We start from the raw sequence: 21,047 nt of genomic DNA, 5'->3' as shown, positions 1-21,047 counted from the left end.
GGAGAAGGCTCTTGTTGTCACATAGGTAGACTTTACAACCATTTGGAAAGCTTCTCTGCCAGTGTGTTCAATACTTCCATGGAGCAGCACTTGAGGTGCCGCTAGCATTAGGCAAGGATCCTGGTTCTCGAGAAGATAATGGCCACTGTGAAGCCATAAGTAGTCCGTTGCAAAAAAAGATTTCAGCTTTGAGATACAGTATATAAAAAGAGCCTGAGGGCTTTGACCCAGATTAGCTAAAGCTATTTTTTATTACCTAGATTACAGATTACAATGTAGGAGAAGGTTGTGCAGAAAACAATTTGTAAAATGAGGACACCACAAAGCTACCAATTCACTCCCCGGTCATCTCTCGACTTGACTACTGCAACTCCCTCCTAATTTAATCATTTTAATATAGCCCCCCCCCCCCCCCCTTCTTCAGTCCATCATAAATGCTGCTGCCTGACTCACCCACCTTACCAACCGCTCAGTGTCTGTTACTCTTGTCAATCCCTCTATTGGCTGCCACTCACCCAATAAAGTTCTGAATACTAACTACTTACAAAGCCATCCACAACTGTGCCCCCAGCTACATCACTAACCTAGCTTTAAAGAGGAAGTAAACCCTAATGGGTTTACTTCCTCTTTCATTCCCTGCAAAGGCAAAGCACAATGGACTACTATGCATCGCATAGTAGTCCATTATGTGTCACTTACCTGACACAGGAGCCAGCAAAGTCAGCGCTGTCCCCTGTAGTCCGGCGCATCCATCTTCTCGGTGGGGTCTCGTAGCTCCGCCGCTGTCATTCAGCGAAGCCGCGATTACGTCACTCCCGCGCATGCGCACAGGAGCTGACGCGCGGCATCTCCATCGTTGAAGATGCCGCGCTCAGTGCGCGCTGCTGTCTACGGCGCATGCTCGTCACCTCCTTCCATGCTCCCCTCTAGGACTTCCTCCCAGCTTCTTCCATCCTTTGAAACTCCCTACCTCAATCTGCCTGACTAGCTCCTAATCTATCCTGCTTTAGATGATCCCTGAAAACCCTCCTCTTTAAAGCACCCTATCCTGCTTATAACTAACGCACTGTTTTTACTGTCTCCATCAGCTCATCCACAACAGTTATTACCTATTCGTATAATTTAACCCTCCCTCCGAGTAGGGCCCTTCGATTCCTCTTGTACCAAATTGTATTGTAATGTCTGCCTTCATTTTGTAAAACGCTGTGCAAAATTGTTGGCACTATACAAATCCTGTATTATAATAATAATAATAATAATAAAGCACTGACTCCCGAAGGAGCAGCTGAAAAGATCGGGCTTACCGTTACCTTCACCTCGTGCGCGTCTAGGGGTTTCCCCGAGGTAGATGGCCCAAGAACTGTAGAGACTGACACCAGATCCACAAAGGGATTTTTATTTGCAAAAGATAGTTAACGAACACAGTCTCTCAACATGGGGTTAGAGGGTTTAGGTAGGGAAAAAATCCAGGTACTCTTAGTATTAAGCCAGTCTAGAAAAACACACCTCTCATGTCAGGAAATCCAGAGAACAGCCATTCACAACTGGATCCTCACTCTTATTGGATAGTCCTTCTCTCACCAGGTCTAGCAACCAACAAGGTGTTTAAATCAGATACAAGTCTCTGCCACAGACTTGGTGTAGAGCTCTTTAGTGAAACTGAAAAGATTGTAGGCAACTTGTAGAACCCTCGTATGGTACCAGTATCTTGCAGCCGGCCCGGCGATACCACACGAGACTGGATTCACTTGGGGTCTTGCAACTGGTCCAGGCTCTTGTTGAGAAGCCAACCTTGCGTGGCCTTCCCCCGAAGAGTCCTCCCCTGGAAACCTTCACAGTAGCTGGGCCTCTCCACTAACCGAGACGGCACCGGACCACCTCCGAATCCCTGCTTCAGTTTATTTACCTTGGGCTAGCCAGCCCTGAGGCTTGAAGTCGGGTGGATCCGCAACCCCAGCCCATGGTAGTCCTGGGGGCTGGTCAGGACAAGAGGTCAGAAAGCACTTCTGGAACAGAACTCCGAAACACGTGACATCCACACCTTAAGTACCCTCTCCCAGAAGGCTCAGCAAGAGTGACACTCCCACTGGGCTGGCACCGAGAAAGAGTAACCTTAATGCACCCAACTAGACTATACTCTGCACCCTGCCATAATGACAGCGCCACCTATGGTCAGGCAGAACACCCAGCAGTCCAGCTAGACTGGTGCTGAGGTCTAAATTTAGGAAAATTGAACACAAAAATAAAATGTGGTTCAAGGGTAAAGTTAAATGGCAAAACATGTCAGGAGCCGGCACTATGATAATAATAATATTATAATAATAATAATAATAATAATAATAAATATAAAAAAAGTAGAATGGGGAAAGGAAAGTGAATTAAAAAGGGAAGATTCTATAAAATTTCTTGCAGCGCTTGGAGGAGTTTTGCAGTGCTTAATCATAATTCTATAAGACTATGGGGCAAGAAGAAGGACTGTACGATTACCTGCCCCTTTTTTAGGCCTGTGTTCTGAACAGGCAGTGAGGCTGGAGGGCACTGCTTGGGGCAATAGTCTCTGCATTCGGGATGTATCAGAATCCGACAGTTCCGGCATTTCAAGGACATCTTCCCGAATCTGGTCTTGTGTCCGCAGACAGTGCACTGTTCAGCACGGATCATCTGTGACAGTGTACGGCATATTGGAATCAGTGTCAGTATTAAAGATAAGGAAAAAATAAATAACAGCAATGGCATGGCAGGGATTAGTGACAGATACATTATTAAGGATTTATATAGCTCCAATACCTCCTTCAAACAGAACTTTTACAAACAAGGTTAAACAATACCCATGCTTAAAAAGATTTACAACAAAAAACATTTAGTTTTACAGCAAAATATATTGCAAAAAAATATATCCTAGGAGTGAGAATTCTGTCCTAAAGAGTTTATAATCTAGACTAGCCTTTCTCAACTTTTTTATCGCAGAGGAACCCTTAAAATAATTTCCAAGGCTTGAGGGACCCCCCCAGTTAAAACCAAATTTGGGGGCGGTGGGAAAAATGCTCCTTATATTGGTGACCATTGGGATGAATGCCCCCCTAAAGTGATGATTAGTATGCACCCTTTACAGACATCTAAAAAGATTATCAGTGTCTGCTCAAGTGGTGTTGGTTCTAGAAGTTTGCAGGCACCAAATGGGAGGTAAATCAGGAAGGCCTACTAAGCTCTTGAGGAACCTTGGTTGCAAAAGGCTGATCTAGAGGATTCAGGAGAAGAAAAAGGTACAGAAGAAAATATTATTTGCACAAATACATTCTTCCCACCAAGTACATACTTTGCCAGACAGTAGTGCTGAAACAATAAGCTATATATAAAACGTAGCCATACATGGCTGGTCAGGTAATGGAGGTGGCAAGAACTCTGAAACAGTAGTGGAAGACGAAGCCGTATTGGATGAGGAACTCTTACATAGTCTGGCAGGAGATAGAGAAGGAAGCAGTGCTGGATCACAAATCTGTGTAAAAGGTGACAGTATGGGGGAGATTAGCTAAAAAGCTAAAATGGGTGCAGCTGTGCATAGTAACCAGTCAGCTTCTTGGTTTATTGCCATAAACCATACATGTTTCATAAACACTCACAAAAGAATGCAAAGTTGTAATGTATAAAAAAACAAAAAAAAGGAAAAAACAAAAAAACAAAAAACAAAACAAAAAAGGAACACAAAATAGGCAATTACAGCTTTCAACTGCATAGAGTTCACTAAGAGGCGGTTCACACAGGGGCGACTCAGATCCGACTTCAAGTCGCCCCAAGTCACCTCAGGTCGCACAACATATAGATATCAATATAAGTGAATGAGAGCCGTCTTAATGCACACTACTGAAGTCACTCCGACTTCAGAAAAGGTTCCTGTACTACTTCAATCCGACTTGTAGGCGACTGGTACCCATTGATTTCAATGGCGGTCGCCTCCAAGTCGGATCTCCGTCTATACGGAGGCAACTCTCAGAGAATTATCAGCTCTCAAAAGGAGTTCCTCCCTGAGAGCTCATTCTCTGATTGGCCACGGCAAGTCGCCTGGCCTGGGGCGTCCGAAAGTCGCGTCCGAAAGTCGCGTCGCCCCTGTGTGAACCGAGCCTTAAGAGAACATACAGCTCCACCTAATAGCTGAAAAATTACAGAGCCAATAAAGCAGTGATGGCGAACCTTGGCACCCCAGATGTTTTGGAACTACATTTCCCATGATGCTCAAGCACTCTGCAGTGTAGTTGAGCATCATGATAAATGTAGTTCCAAAACATCTGGGGTGCCAAGGTTCACCATCACTGCAATAGAGCATTAATCTTGCACACTCCAAAAGGAAGATAACCTACAGCATTCTACCCCAATATCAAATCTACAAATCAGGTCTACTGGGGCCAAGCCTGGGGCATCAAGCCAACCTCCCCAAACCCTTTCAAATTTGGTGGGTTAGCCACAATGCTGGTAAATAACCTTTTCATATCTTAAATTAGTACCCATATGGTCTAGCCATCCTTAAGGGATGGAGGGGGTAAGTGCTTTATCAGTGGAGGAGAATTTGATGTGCCTGAAACAAGGCTCTGGAAACTGCGTCCTTAGTAAAAGGCATCTAGTATAATATCAAAAACTCCCAGCAGTGGCTGGGGTCAGAAGGGATGTCTGTTTTGAATACTCTATTGACCGTTGCAAGAACAGTGTGCAGTAAAACTTTTAAAGCAAATTTTGAATACTTGGGACTGAAAAAAAAAAAAGAAGTAAATTAATGAACTTGTGGAATGTACACAAAAATCAAACCTAACAAAAAAAAAAAAAAGACTCAGACTTACCGGTGACGGTATGTCTAAGAGCCTTTCAGGACAACCCCGGAGAGAGTGTAGCTCCACCTTGTAATTAGGAAACACATGCCCACTTTAAAAACACCTCCTCTTCCTCCATGGCTTCAGTTATTGTGGCCTTCCGACGCTGGAAAACAAACCACAGAAAGCACAACACCATGGTAGAACTTAATACATTTACTAAGCATAACCTAGGGAGGGAAGTAACGGTTGTCCTGAAAGGCTCTTAGAAATACCGTCACCGGTAAGTCTAACTGAGTCTTTCTCAAATCGCCTTTCAGGACAACCCCGGAGAGGATAACCGAGAAACTTACCCTAGGGCGGGACTACTGCCTGCAGTACCTTCCTGCCGAAGGCCTGATCTGCTGCAGACAGTAGATCTAACCGGTAGTGCCGGAGAAATGTCGAATAACTGGACCAAGTGGCAGCCTTGCAGATTTGTTCAGGCGATGCACCGGCCCTTTCAGCCCAGGAAACTGCCGTGGATCTAGTAGAGTGGGCAGCAATACCTGAGGGAGGTATTTCTCCTTTTGCTTTATAGGCTTCTGTTATAGCCAACTTAAGCCACCTACCCAGCGTACTTTTAGAAGCTTTCTCCCCCTTGCGTGATCCAGAAAATATCACGAAGAGGGCGTTTGATTTTCTAAAATCTTTAGTAACTTTCAGAAACTGTAATAGACACCTTCTCACATCCAATGTGTGAAAAACTTCCTCTCCTGCATTTGCTGGGGTTGCAGAGAATGTAGGTAACACTATTTCCTGTGATCGATGGAAAGTTGAGGATACTTTCGGTAGGAATGCTGGATCCGTCCTCAGTACCACCCTGTCCTGATAAATTCTAAGGAAGGGTTCTGTAATAGCTAGAGCTTGGAGCTCGCTGACTCTCCTGGCCGAGGTGGTGGCCACCAAAAAGATTGTTTTTAAAACCACCTTCTGTAAAGAAGCTTCCTGTAAGGGTTCAAACGGTGCTCCCGAGAGACCCTGTAAAACTGTAGACAAATCCCAACTGGGAAAGTCTTTAAGGGCTACTGGTCTATTTCGAGCAAGAGCCCTAAAAAATCTAGAAATTAAAGTTTCTTTAGATAAAGTCCTTTCAAAGAAAACTGATAAGGCAGCCACCTGAGTCTTCAGGGTACTGGCTGCGAGACCCTTCTCCATTCCTTCATGGAGAAACTCCAAGACGGACACCGTGCTCTTGACCTTGAGTTCTCTAGAACTGCACCAGGAGTTGAACTTTTTCCAGACCTTCATGTAAATTGCCTGTGTAACTGCCTTCCTACTAGACAGCAGGGTCTTTACTACTTTATCTGAGAGACCTTTGGCTTTTAATAGGTCCTCCTCAGAAACCAGGCGGTTAGCTGTAGGAGTTCCACCTCTGGATGACTTACTGTCCCCTGGGATAACAGATCTTTTCTGAGTGGTAACCTCCATGGGGGCTTTGAGGCTAGGTTTCGAAGACCCGCGAACCAGGGCCTTTTTGGCCAAAAAGGAGTGACTAGTATTAAGTCTGTCCTTTCTTCCCTGAATTTCCTCAGTACTAGTGGAATTAGAGGAAAGGGGGGAAAGGCGTAGCACAGCTGGTAATGCCAGGGGTGAGCAAATGCGTCCAACCCTATTGCTGCATCTCCTCGGTGAAGAGAAAAGAATCTGTCCACCTTTGAGTTCTGCTGGCTGGCAAAAAGGTCTACCTGTGGAACCCCCCAGGCCTCGGAGATCATCAGGAACACTTCCTGATTCAGACTCCATTCTGCCTCCAGCAATTTGCGCCTGCTTAGGAGGTCCGCAAACAAATTCTGAGAGCCCTTCAGATGCACTGCCGATAGTGAGGCTGTGTTCTGCTCTGCCCAGGCTAACAACAGATTGGCCAGCTCCATCAAGCTCCTGCTTCTGGTTCCCCCTTGCTTCATAATGTAGGTAACCGCTGTCGTGTTGTCTGACAACACCTGGACGTGGTGGCCTCTCAAACTCTGCTGAAAGGCCACTAAACCCAGAAAGATCGCCTTCAACTCCCTCCAGTTGGATGATCTTTGAGCTTCCTGTTTGGACCAGACCCCCTGAGATGTCTGACCATCCAGATGGGCTCCCCAGCCCCAGGCACTTGCGTCTGTAGTAAGGCGCTTGTCCACAGGAAAGGTCCACACCAGGCCCCTTGAGAGGTTTGCCTGGTCTCTCCACCACCAAAGAGCCCTTTTCGTCCTTGACGAAATTTTTAGCTGTTTTTCCAAAGGATCTTGATGGGACCAGCTTGACAGAACCTCCCTCTGAAGGGGTCTGGAATGGAACCTGGCCCACTGAACAGCCGGGATTGCTGCCGTAAGCAGGCCCAGAACTGCCATAGCCGTCCTGACTGAGACTGTCTGGTTGCTCTGTATCCGTTGTACAGCTAGCTGCAACTTTTCCTGTTTTTCCAACGGCAGGAAAACTTTCTGGAGAATCGAATTTAATGTATACCCCAGAAATTTCATTTCCTGTGAGGGGGTCAGGATTGACTTCTCTAGATTTAGAAGCCATCCCAGGCCCTCGAGGTGAGACTGGGCCCTCTGGAGATTGACTAGGACCTGCTCCCTGGAGTCTGCAAAAAACAAAAGGTCGTCCAGGTAAGGGACGACTGGAATCCCCTTCAATTTCAGGGGCTCCAAAGCCTCTGCCATAATCTTCGTAAAGACCCTGGGAGAGGACGAGAGTCCGAACGGCAGAGCCCTGAATTGGAGGTGCCATACCGAACTCCCCACCTTCAATGCCAGGCGCAGGAACTGCTGCGATGCCTGATGAATTGGTATATGAAGGTAGGCATCCCTCAGATCCAGGGATGCCATGAAGCATTCTGGGGTCAACAGCTTTGTGATGGAGAAAATTGTATCCATCCTGAAATGTTTGCACCTGATCGACAACGCTCTTCACGAACAGATTTGGAGACAGCCTGTCCCATTGTTCGCGAAAAGCTGACAGTCTCCCCCCCACTGGGGAGATATTGTCACTTGCTCTTAGGGGACTGCTCTGGGGGAGATCTAAAGAGGACTCCACCCTTGCCTTTGCCCTTCTGTGAACCCCATCTGCTCTTGCGCTCCTGGTCTTTTTTATGGGACTGCTGAAAAGCAGGAAAATTCTTTTTGGCAATCTGCTTTTTCTTAACTGGAAAAGCCTTCTTTTTATCGGCTGTTCTATCCAGCACAGACTCTAAATCGGGACCAAAGAGCAAGTCACCCGAGAAGGGAAGACCACACAGCTTGACCTTAGAAGCAGTGTCCCCAGACCATGTTTTCAGCCAAACTGCTCTCCTGGCTGAATTTACAAGAGCCGAAGACCTAGCGGCCAGTTTAACCGATTCTGCTGATGCATCCGCCATGTATTTGACTGCATTCAGGATCAGTGGAAAGGACTCTAAGAGATCCTTGCGGGGTGCCCCCGCCTCAATATGGCTCTTCAGCTTCTCTACCCAACATTCCAGATTCCTGGCCACCACCGTAGCTGCCATTGCTGGTTTTAGACTGACTGACGCAGCATCCCAAGCTTTTTTAAGGATGGAGTCAGCTTTTTTGTCCATTGGGTCTTTAAGGATCCCCATATCCTCAAAGGCTAGATCCGTTCGTCTGGATACCTGCGAGAAAGCTGCATCGACTCTGGGTTTTTTGTTCCAAACCTCTGAGTCCTTATCTTCGAAGGGAAACCTTCTCTTGAGAGCTTTAGAGAAGAAAGGGGCTTTTTCTGGGTCCTTCCACTCCTTTCTCACTGAGTCTGAGAGGACCCTGTGGACTGGAAAAACTCTCCGTTTTGTTTCGTCCAACCCCTGGTACATTTTGTCATGAACTGACAGTTGTACTTTTTCTTCTTGAATTTCTAGAGTAGTGTAGATTGCTTTTAGAATATCATCTACTTCCTCTAGTGATAGCTTGAATTTGGAGCCCCTGCTATCTTCTTCCTCTTCCTCCTCCTCAGAATCCCTGAAGGAGATGAGAGTACTACCCCCTTAGTCTCCAGACTCTTCAGTTTCCACCTGTCTGGATGACGACGCCCTGGGGCTGGGCGGTAAGTTCTGAGGCTCGGTCTGTGGGAGGGTTTTGTATCAGGATGGACCTGACTGAACTCAAGGAGTTTGTCAGCTCTTTAACCGAAGAAAACAAATCCTTATATTTGTGAGGATCAAAGTATAAGAAACCAAGATGGTTGACAGTATGTTTCACTAAATGCTTATCTTGTCTGGTTTATTCTCAGTAACTTAAAGACACATCATCCTTAAGTCCGGATGGGTGCAGTCACGTACACATAAGAGGAAACCTTATCTTAAGGACCATCTGCCACATCAGCTCTAAAAGCAGAAGACGCCTAGAGAATTGCCTTTTATGGAAATTGTTGTTGTGTTTCAACATTCCTGAAGCCTGTCTTTTGTGTATATAAGAGACCTGTGTTAATAAAGAGTCTCAGAGTTGGGTGCAGTCTTCTGAGCAGAAATACTGAGAACTTCTTTCCGTGTCTCTTTGCTTAGATAAGAACTCTAATAATAATTGGGAAACGGTAACATAACTTGATGAGTAGGTGACTTGCTGTAGTCACACCTAACATTTTGGCGCCCGAACAGGGACTCGCTGAAGAAACTACAAGAGGCGAACGAACATAAGGACGGAACGAAGAGGTCGGGCACATCAGGAACCACAGACAAAACCTGCGCAGGTAAGAAAAGCTTTATTTTCTTATAAACTCTGTGCTTCTTAGATTTGTGCCCACCCGATCTGTCTGTATTGTTCTTCAGGTAAAACCAACCTCTGTAGTAAGCGAGTCTTGAATTTAATATTTGACTTATGTTACCGTTGTTTCTTGTCTGTCTCCTTGTCATCTGTCTGTTGTGACTGAGATAAGCCCTGTTTGTATGGTGTGAATTGAAACATATATCATCCCAATGAGTAACGGAATGCGCCCTTAACTCGTAAGAGTACTTTGGGGGTCCGACACTTAAGTTTGATATACGCTTTTTGATTCATGAGCCTAAAAAAACGGGTTGAAAGTATAAGTCCTGACTGCCTCGATAAAGCAGGAATAAGAAACGAATGCTGAGAGATTCCATGGTAATGGGAAGGGAATAAGGTCTCCACAAAGTCCGGAGATCTAGTTATATGTGTTTGGCCACCAAAAGGAATGCTTGTATATGTTGTAGCCGTCAGTCTGGTCATAATATTTGTCAGTTGGCTAGCATATAAAGTAATTCGATTTCAGAAATCTCATCCAGGAGAGGTTTTTAGTATTTTGGCACCCTAGGAGGAGAAGGCAACGAGACACTTAGTAAGTGATCCAAACGTCACCTAGGCAAGACTGTCAAAATGGGCCAGACACATGGTAAACCCCAGGAGGAATCTCAGAAATGTTATGCTGTTAAAGACATAATTACAATGTTGTATGGGAAGGACAAGGCACAGGGCACGAATAGAGTTCTCAAGAAATTTGGAATGGATGGGGAAAATGGGCTAAGTGTAGAAGGTTGGGAGAATATAAAGAGAGACAGACAGGGAGAGGTTATAGAAGGCAGATGGGTATCACAAATACAATGTTTAATTAAGGTTTCCAACAGGGCTAAAGAGGAGGGATGGAAGTATTGTCATGAACAGGGTGGATGGGACATGAAGGTCCGACGCAAGAGTCTCCCTTCAGCTCCCGAGGATGGAGTAGAAACGGAAGGTACTCCACCTCCTTATAGCACTACCAAACCGGGTAATGAAAGACCAAAACTTTATCCTTCCTTAAGAGGAAGAGGATGGGTATGCCGAGTATGCGGTACCCAGAATACAGACTGGGCACTGGAATGTGTACATTGCGGAGCTCAAAGACCAGAGTCCGTAGCTCCAGTCCACAGTCGGACTAGGGTAATACAAGTAAATAATCCAAATGCGGGTCAAGCAGGACAGCCACCTACAGTGACTCAACAAGTCGTTCTGAGGACATGGGCACCTTGGTCGGCTGACACTCTTATGGCATTAATACAGAATGCTCCTGATCCCGTAGCAAAACCTGCCGCATTCTGTAGATTCGTGACACAATTACTAGACACACATGAAGCAGCTTGGCAAGATGGGGAAGATTTGTGTAGACATAAAATGACACTAACAATGTTTAATCAATTTATGAATGAAATTGCTCCACATAGACCACAAGGGGATCCAGCAGCAGATCCACCAGGAATACACCCCCGTCATATAGACTCTAGACCCCTGTTTATTAATCAGTTACGAGAATTTTGCCAAAGGAAACAGCAGGAAAGGGGTTCGACAGCGCCCATAAAACAGGCCCCAGGTCAGACTGTTACAGAATTTTACCTCAACATGGAAAGCATGATGGCTGACGAAGGTCTAGATTTAGCCTTACCCGTCACCATTAGGGCTTTCAATCGGCAGTTTATGGAAGGACTAGTACCCCAAATAGGTGACAAACTGAAGGCATGTACTCCCGAATGGAGAGCCATACGGGACAGAGGAACATTGTTGCAGAAAGCACAAGGCATAGAGGCTGATTTAGCAGAAGCTAAACACAGAAGGACACCGGGAGTTAACACTGTTGCCCGGGTCAATGAAGGAGGGAATTCCTCCCGTAAACCTCTTACCTGTTATTACTGCAACAAGGTGGGACATATAAAAAGAAACTGTAGGAAAAGAATAAGAGACGAACAGGAAGGAAATACGGACAGAGACACGAGGGACAACAGACAGAGGCGTACCAACGATAGGGACGATCCGACAGCATGACTTGCCCCAGTCCTAGCTGAATCAGAGAATAAAATGCTCCACATGTTGATGAAGGTGGAAGGTAAACATATTCCTTGTTTAGTTGACACAGGAGCATCACGCAGCTTATTATCCGATTCAGTAGTCCCTCCACACATGACCTCCCGTGACACCATACCCATAAGTGGTTATGACTGTCTTTTGTCCGATGCCCCACTGACTAAACCTTTAAAAGTAAAAATAGGGAATCACATGTTTTTGTCACGCTTTTTGATTTCCAGAGGAGCCCCTACTAATTTATTAGGAGCAGACATTCTTCAGAAAATAGGAGCAAACATTACTTATCATCCAGATGGTATGGTCACCCTAGCAATAGGAGATGACCCAGAGGGTATAGAAATCTGTAATAAAATACAATGTTTGGAAGAAGAACCAGAACCGTCCAATACACCCTCGCCGGAAATAGATCAAATTCTTCTGGGAATAGTGTCATATTGTAGACAATGGATACCACATGCCAGTTCTCTGATGCAGCCATTATATGATTGCTTGAAAATAGTACCCTATGTACTCACAGAAGCAGGTCATAAATCTTTTAGCACCTTAAAAAAGTTACTAATTTCGGCACCTGCGATCGGGATTCCTGACTATACCAAAACATTTCATTTGTACATTGCTGAAATCACGGGACACGCAACAGGGGTGTTGACACAACAACACATCAAACAAAGGCCGGTAGCATACTTCTCAGCGGCTCTCGATCCTGTCTCTAGAGGATCACCGTCCTGTGTACGAGCAGTCGCAGCAGTGTCAATTATCATTGACAAATCCTCAGAAATTGTCTTAGACAATCCTGTAGTGGTACATACCACACATGACATACACGCCATCTTGTCACAGGTTCAGCCAAAACACATATCAATGGCGAGGCAGCTGCGTCTGCAATGCACCTTGCTCCTACCTCCCAATGTTACCTTCCAGCGATGCACTTCTTTTAACTTAGCACAACTTTTACCCTTACAGACAGATTTGACAGGGGGGAGTAATGGTGAAGGCACAGCACAAGAAACTCAGGATTCTGACACACTTTCATTTCATGACATAACATCTGATGAACACGATTGTTTTCAACTTATGGAACAAGAGACCACGGGGTTCGCACATGTCACAGACACACCCATTGCAAAGGCAGAACACACACTGTACATAGATGGTAGTAGATTTTCCGATGACAAAGGTAAATATCACACAGGTTATGCTGTGGTAACGGACACACAGGTAATTGAGGCAAAGTCACTACCAGCACACATGTCTGCACAAGAAGCGGAACTAACAGCTTTATAAAAAGCCTTAGAACACTTAGAGGGACAAGAAGGGAACGTTTACACTGATTCTGCATACGCCTACGGTGTGGCACATGATTATGGCCACATATGGAAAGCTAGAGGTTACCTTACAGCAGCAGGCACACCTGTTAAACATGGTGAAGGAATCAAAAGAGTCCTGAACAATCTTCAAAAAGTTAAAAGAGTAGCCATTATGAAGATAGCGGCACACACGAGCGCAAAAACAACTGAGGCAAAAGGAAACGCATTTGCAGATTTAGCTGCAAAGAAGGCAGCTCTAGGGGAAGTAAGCCCTGAGACCTTAGCCACGGTACAGGTGAGTATGCCACATGGCAGCAGCTGATCGAACTACAGGAACAAGCAGGGACTACTGAGAAGGACCATTGGGTTAAGGAGGGAGCTGCACCAGGCCTTGACAATGTATGGAGAGAGGGAGAAAAAATATGTCTACCCGCTTCTCTATACCCCGCAATGGCAGCGGCTGTCCACTTGCCCACTCATGTCAGCTCCAATTCTATGTATAGGATTGTAAGCCAAGGATGGCTAGCCCCTGGATTCAGTAGTACTGCAAGGAACTACTGTGCTGCATGCCAAATCTGTCTGTTAAATAACCCAGGACAGAGAGTGAAAACCCCACGTAAACATCAGGTCCGGGCCCAATATCCCTTTCAGAGACTGCAAATTGACTACATACAAATGCCCAAGAGCGGCCCTTTTGAATTTGTTCTCGTGTGCATCTGCCTATTTTCAGGCTGGCCAGAAAGTTATCCTGTGAAATCAGCTACGGCAAAAGCCACCGCCAAGAAACTGATTACTGAACTGATACCTAGGTTTGGTCTCCCAGAAACAATAGAATCGGATAGGGGGACACATTTCACGGGAGAAATAATGCAAAATGTGATGGCAATGTTAGGGGTTCAACAAAGTTTTCACACCCCTTACCACCCACAGAGTTCAGGATCAGTAGAAAGAGTAAATGGGACAATAAAGCTAAAAATACAAAAAGCCATGCAAGAGTTAAATAAACCATGGCCTGAGTGTCTACCCTTAGCTTTGTTCTCTATTAGGTACACTCCAACAGGAAAAACCGGGTTATCCCCATATGAAATACTTTTTGGAAGTGTACCCAGATTAGGTTTATATTTTCCTCAAAGTATGCAATTGCAATGTGATAGTTTAACTACATATGTGATACAATTGCAACAGCGTCTAACTAAAATCCACAAGAGTGTGTATTCTTCTCTTCCAGACCCTAATTCTGTCACAGGTACTCACGACTTACAACCGGGAGACTATGTGTATGTAAAGAAACATACCAGGAAGACACTGGAACCAAGGTTCGAGGGTCCTTTCCAGGTGCTATTGACTACAGCAACCTCAGTGAAATTGGAAGGGAAACCTACCTGGATCCACGCTTCACACTGTAAAAAGGAGCCAGTTGGCAAATGACAACATGTATCTTTTTATTCTTTTTGTTTCAGTAATCCTGGCCAATAGTTTGGTTGCCTCACAGAATGAAATTCGCAAGGATGAAGGATTTTCTAAAAAAATGTTATTACTGAAGTTTAAATATGCTTATGCTCGGAAGTCAGGATATGAGAAATGTTGGGTTTGCAGTAAATTACACCCCAGCACGGCTAAAATACCACTGATGGCAGTTCCTATAAATTATACTGATCTTGCTAACAGTAGCATTAACATAATTGGAACAAATACCAGCAAGACAGTAATGTTTAAATCGAATGGCCTCGCCTTTCCCCCTGATTGGTGTTTCAACCTAGGGAACACAACGGGAGGAAATAGAGAATGCCAAGACAGCAAGTTTAACTTGTCCATTGTCGTATTAAATGGAAGCTTCTACCCCAGTAATACCAGTACACACCAGACATTATGTGACTTCCTCACTAACATTGTGGATAATAAGGTTAGGTGGTTAGTGTCCAACCTTTCCCTCTATGGATACACCTCTCGTTATAGACGTAATATCAGTTCAAGTCCAGTAGCCTTAGGAAACAATATATACATCTGTTGTGGGGATAAGTGTTATACCTGGATACCTAGAAGGGCTCAGGGATGGTGCTACCTCGCAAGTTTGGTACCAGTAATGGGAGTAGTGGGTGATGAACGAGGTGATCACCTACTAGAAGCTAGTATGCACCCCAGATATCCCCTCAGATATCGTAGCAAAAGAGAAATATTTTTAGAGCAGGACATGGCATGGGCTTGGTTCCCGTCCTGGACAGGATGGGGTATAGACTTAATGAAGCGACTAAATAACTATACTGGAATAATTAATGAAATTTTGGAGAAAAACTCTGATGACATTACTAAGTTAAATCTAGAGACCAGAGCCATCACAAAACAAATAGAATTACATGAGTTAGCGATTGAAAGTATGAGTGCAGCATTAACAGGACTCTGTGAGACCACAGAAGACTATGAATGTTGTACTTGGATACATAACACCAGCATCGAAGTACCCGATTATTATGACATCATTGCACAACACCGCACGGAAGTAAAGGATCTACAGGGGAAGGCCCGTAATATTGGCCGTGACTGGGATCCTTTTGGTGGAACTTTTAGTTTCTCAGGGTTATTTTCTTGGTTCAAGAAGGCAGCAATGACGATTATAGTAGTGCTTATATTCATATTTCTCATTTATTTGTGTTTTAAGTTGTTTATGTGTTTTTGCAAGAAAGCCAAGGTAAATGCTGTAGAAAAGATGGAACTTTTGTAAGTTGATAAGTTGGATAAGATAGATGGATTTAGTTTCTTGACATCACCCATCTTTCAGAAAGGCCACTCTTCCTGAATTTTAGATGTTGGTACTATCCAGGGGGATGGGTGTATGCCCCTCTGACAACTCGCGGTCAGGGAGAGTACTTTGGACATAGGCCGACTAGAACTTGTTCAGGTGGACCCAGGGTAAGAGGGAAGGGTGATGTCAAAAGGGGGAAATTGTGAGGATCAAAGTATAAGAAACCAAGATGGTTGACAGTATGTTTCACTAAATGCTTATCTTGTCTGGTTTATTCTCAGTAACTTAAAGACACATCATCCTTAAGTCCGGATGGGTGCAGTCACGTACACATAAGAGGAAACCTTATCTTAAGGACCATCTGCCACATCAGCTCTAAAAGCAGAAGACGCCTAGAGAATTGCCTTTTATGGAAATTGTTGTTGTGTTTCAACATTCCTGAAGCCTGTCTTTTGTGTATATAAGAGACCTGTGTTAATAAAGAGTCTCAGAGTTGGGTGCAGTCTTCTGAGCAGAAATACTGAGAACTTCTTTCCGTGTCTCTTTGCTTAGATAAGAACTCTAATAATAATTGGGAAATGGTAACATAACTTGATGAGTAGGTGACTTGCTGTAGTCACACCTAACATATTGTTGAAATGTTTCCTCTTCCACCAATTCTCTGATACAATTTCTGCACATTGCCTTCTGCCATGAATCTCTGAGGGGGGTCTTGCAAGAAGGACATTTTCTCTGACCTGGTCTAGCTTTTCCTAGTGATTTTTCCTGAAACGACATACAGGTTTTAACTCACTAAAAGCTCTCAACAACCAGTTGCTTAACACCAAGCCAGTGCAGAGACCCACCACCAAACAGACCACTAGTGAGACCCCAGAACTAGGCTGCAAAAGGTCAGAGCGAAGTCCACCTCTGACCTGCAGCGACAGGCCCCCAAGAGGGGGGAACAGACAAAGACATAGCCCAACAGTAAAGCAGAGGGTGCCAGTGCACCTTACGTACCTGGGCTGGAACGGTGCTAGGGGCGCCTGTCTCCGCCATAGCTGGCTTACACTCTTCCATCGTTTGAGTGAGGCAGCTATCACAAACAGCTCTGTCGTTTTAAATTTTCCCGGCCGCCGCGTCATCAGGGCCGGCCGGAAGCGGAAGCACGCGGTCACCTGACCCGCCCCATGATCCCTGCGTTCCAGGCGCTTGAACCACGGCGCCACGCCCCCTCAGAGCGCCCGCGCGTCACCGTGAACGACGCCGTCGCCGCCCGTGACCCGGCGCCGAAAACGGAGCCATGCCGCTGACCTGCAGCGGCCTCCGCCAGCAACAGAGCCCTCCCTGCGCTAACCAGCGGACACCGGGCACCCGACGCCGGCACTCCGAGGGTCCTTACTCCCGTGAGATGGCGGGACCAGGAGCTCCAGGAGTCCTCTCCCCGTGGAGATGCTGCTGGGGGTCAAAAAGAAACAACCTGCAACGAAAGGTAAGCCTTACTCCCCTGCAGAGAGTGTAGCTCTCCCTGGTTCAGGCACATGCTTCCTCCAAGGAGGAAACACAATAACTGAAGCCATGGAGGAAGAGGAGGTGTTTTTAAAGTGGGCATGTGTTTCCTAATTACAAGGTGGAGCTACACTCTCTCCGGGGTTGTCCTGAAAGGCGATTTGAGAAAAAACACTTATTGTCCCAAAGTGAATTGAACCACAGATTCCTAGTCTAGGCACTGAATTTATTAGGAGATATAAAACACCTCTTGCTGCCTTTGGTGCTGCTCCTCAAAAGATTGGGATAATCTCCAAATGGCACACAAACAAGAAGAGCGCACACTAGCAAGCCTAACAAATTGGCTAAAGGAGGAAACGCGTAGTCATGCCCACTGCTCACCCGCTGGTGAGGTCCTCCAGCAGATCCCCTCCAACACACTGTGCCTGTGTACAGAGCTCTGGTCTGTCCTGAGAGCACTATCCAGGACAAGTAACTACAGAGGCGCCCATGCTGGGGAGTGTTGAGTACATGCTTTTTCTATTTTAATTTTGTGAGTGGCCAATTTACATTTGATTTTATGGTTGTTAACCTCATGAGGCATGAAATATGAACAAAACATATCCCTCTACAGAATCTGCTGGTCTTAATCCAGAGCATCAAGTGTAATTTCGGTAGGCTGCTTTGTTCTTCTGCCATTATCATGAATCACTTCTGGCAAGTTTTCCTGACACTAAAAGAAAAATAGTGACAAGGGAAAGATTGACAGCCTCAGCTCTGTGTGCTGTGTGGAGGGCATTCTTGCCAACAGTCCTGATTTTCCCGGGACACTCCCGATTTTGGGACCCTCGTCCCCGATTAAAATCCCCGGATTTTGCTTTTGCCCTGGGAAATCGGCACTGTTTTGGGCAAAAGCTGCAGCAGGCTACAAAAAGATGGCCACCGCAAGGACTGTTACTCCATGTGTTCAGTGGAGGGGGGGGGGGGGAGCGGTAGCCAGGCGTCCCTATACATTTTTTTTACAATGTTGGCAACTATGGGAGGGGTGTGTGTACTTTGCCTCCAATCAGCTCTTGGAGCTCTCCTCACTGAGCTCTGCAAAGTGCAAGTTCAGTTCTCCACACCTTTTTTTTCTGAACTTTCAGACCACCTTTAAAATCTGTTCAGCACGTCAACAGATGTAGAGGAGAGAGGGCTGCAGATAAACAGGTACAACTGACATAGGAGGATTTGTTTCATCACTGTGTATCACCTGAGGCTATTCACTTCACTGGGTAGTTGGAAAAGTTTACAACCAGTTTAAAGCCTTTAAGGGCTCTTTCACACCAGGCGATCCGCCTGGCAGACTCTGGGGAACGCTCCGCTGATCCCCACTGAGCAGGTGGATGACCGCTCCATCTCCACTCACTGTGCAGAGACGAACCTGTCAGAGCCCTGCTGTTCTCTATGGGGAGATCGGATAAAAATGGACCGCCTGTCTGTTTTCATTTGATCTCATCTGATGGAAAACAACAGTATCTCCATCCATTTGGATTTCACTGGTCGGATCGGATAGCAGCGGGTGTCAGCGGACATGTCACTGCTGACATCCGCTGCTCCATAGGGCTGAATGGAAGGTCTAATCAGGTCCGCCTGAAAAACTGACAGGCGGACCTGATCGGAAAGCTCGTGTGAAAGGGATCTAACTCTATTGCACTTAGTGTGCACTCTTCTTGTGTGCAGGTTTGAGCCCTGGTTCAAATCCTTGTTAAATCCCATGACAAATCACTTCAAACCTAGGCTTACTATCAAAGCTTAATTGAACAAGCTGAAGTTAGATGTCGATTGGTTACTATGTACAGCTGTACCAGATTCCGATTGCACCAGTTTTAGTAAATCTCCCCGTGTTTCCTGTAAGATAGTAAAGGGGGAAGCAGTGCTGGACCGGCACGGTGTATACAAAAGAGGACAATGTGTGCCTTGTCACATAGTAGAGTAGGAAGCAGTGCTGGATCAGTAAGCTGTAAATATCGTAAGAGGACAATGCATGCCATGTCAGACAGAGGAGGAAGCTGTGCTGGGCCAGTAAGTTCTGTAAAAGGTGACAATTTGGGTTTGATTTACTAAAACTGGAGTGTGCAAAATTCTATTTTTATGCACAGCTGCACCAATCAGCTTCCAGTTTTTTTTTTCATAGCTTAATTGAACAAGTTGAAGTTAGAAGCCAATTGGCTACCACATCAGATTTTGCACTCTGCAGTTTCAGTAAATCAACCCCTTTGTACAGGCATACCCCACTTTTAAGTACACAATGGGGTTTATTTACTAAAGCTGGAAAGTGCAAAATCAGGCTCACTTCTGTATAGAATGCAATGAGCTTCTAACCTCAGCTTGTTCTATTAAGCTTTGGCAATAAAACCTGGAAGATCATTGGTTTCTATGCAGAAGCGAGCCTGATTTTGCACTTTCAGTGCTGGACCAGTAAGCTTTAAATAAGGTGACAGCATGTATCTTGTAAGATAGTGGAGGAGGAAGCAGTGCTGGACCAGTAAGCTATATATAAGGGGACAGCATGCATCTTGTAAGATGGTGAAGGAAGCAATGCTGGATCAGTAAGCTTTATATAAGGTGACAGCATGTATCTCATAAAATAGTGCAGGAGGAAGCAGCACTGGACCAGAAAGCTGTAAGGGGACAGCATGCATCTTGTAAGATAGTGGAGAAAGAAGCAGTGCTGGACCAGTAAGCTATAAAGGTGACAGCATGCATCTTATAAGATAGTGTAGAAGGAAGTAGTGCTGGACCAGTACAGCTTTATATAAGGGGACAGCATTTTTTGTAAGATAGTGGAGACAGAAGCAGTGCTGGACCAGTAAGCTATATATATATATATATATATATATATATATATATATATATATATATATATATATAAGGGGACAGCATGCATCTTGTAAGATAGTGGAAACAGAAGCCGCGCTGGACCAGTTAGCTATATATAAGGTGACAGTATGCACCTTCTCAGATAGTAACACAGGAAGGAGTGCTGGATCAATAAACTGTATATGAAAAAGCCATGTGCCTTGCTGAAGTGGAGGAGGAAGAAGTGCTGGATCAGTTAGCTGTAATAAAGAGTACACGTCATCAGATAATGGAGGAGGAAGCAAGATAGGTCTTACATTTAAAGTATGTTGGAGAAAAAAAGAGGAAGGCAAGTTGGAATGTAAAAGATTTCTTTAACCAAACATTATAAATTTTGCCTCACGGTTTTGGAGAGGAAGACATGTGCCTGTCCCGGGACCAGCAGGGATAGGGGACCAACATCTGGATCCAGCTCCTGCTCAGCCTCATTGATCTGCGGTAGCACAGTGGACTGATCTAGGAATGAGAGAATACACATACATAAACTCTATGTGGTATGGTATGTGGTCTTGTCAGTTGGGTTTGTGCTTTTTTTCTCCACCTGATTTGTGACCCTTAAAAATGAAAATCTTCATTTCTAGAAAGCCATCATTTTCATAAGCAAATCTTGACTTTTACATAGAAAGCCTAGACTTGGCCCACCCACTCCAACATGTAAGACTTTGGTATCGCCCGTCATATTTAAAAGGACCAATATTTAAAGGCATGGTTGGTGGGAAGGGCAGCTCAGCCCTGGAGGGACAATGACTGGTGGAATAGGGTAGCACAGCTCTGGAGGGTCAGCGATTGGTGGAAAGGGCAGGCCACACCTGAAGGGACAATGATTGGTGGAAAGGGCAGCCCAGCCGGAAAGGACCAATTAGTGGGAAGGGCAGCCCAGTCCTGGAGGGTCAAAGAATGGTGGAAGGGTAGCCCACCCCTGGAGAGACAATAATTGGTGGAAAGGCAGCCCAAACCTGGAGGGACAATGATTGGTGGAAGGGCAGCCCAGCCCTTGAGGGACAATGATTGGCAATGATGTATCCAC

At 45.4% G+C, this 21,047-nt stretch overlaps 1 protein-coding gene across 1 annotated transcript in view; it reads right to left on the bottom strand.

Annotated features, from left to right (window-relative positions):
* Positions 1-21,047, bottom strand: part of LOC143923894 (rac GTPase-activating protein 1-like) — a 168,098-nt gene that overhangs the window by 35,276 nt on the left and 111,775 nt on the right. The window contains exons 9-10 of the mRNA XM_077447838.1: positions 20,364-20,476; positions 2,488-2,661 (exon numbers count right to left, since the gene is read on the bottom strand). Of these exons, the coding sequence (XP_077303964.1) occupies positions 2,488-2,661; positions 20,364-20,476 (287 nt within the window). The remainder of the gene's footprint in view (positions 1-2,487; positions 2,662-20,363; positions 20,477-21,047) is intronic.

The sequence above is a fragment of the Lithobates pipiens genome, unplaced genomic scaffold, assembly GCF_037356315.1.
Source record: "Lithobates pipiens isolate NorthernLeopardFrog02 unplaced genomic scaffold, aLitPip1_a1.2 Scaffold_22, whole genome shotgun sequence".
NCBI classification, from domain to species: domain Eukaryota; kingdom Metazoa; phylum Chordata; class Amphibia; order Anura; family Ranidae; genus Lithobates; species Lithobates pipiens.
This window is presented reverse-complemented; position numbering and strand designations above follow the sequence as displayed.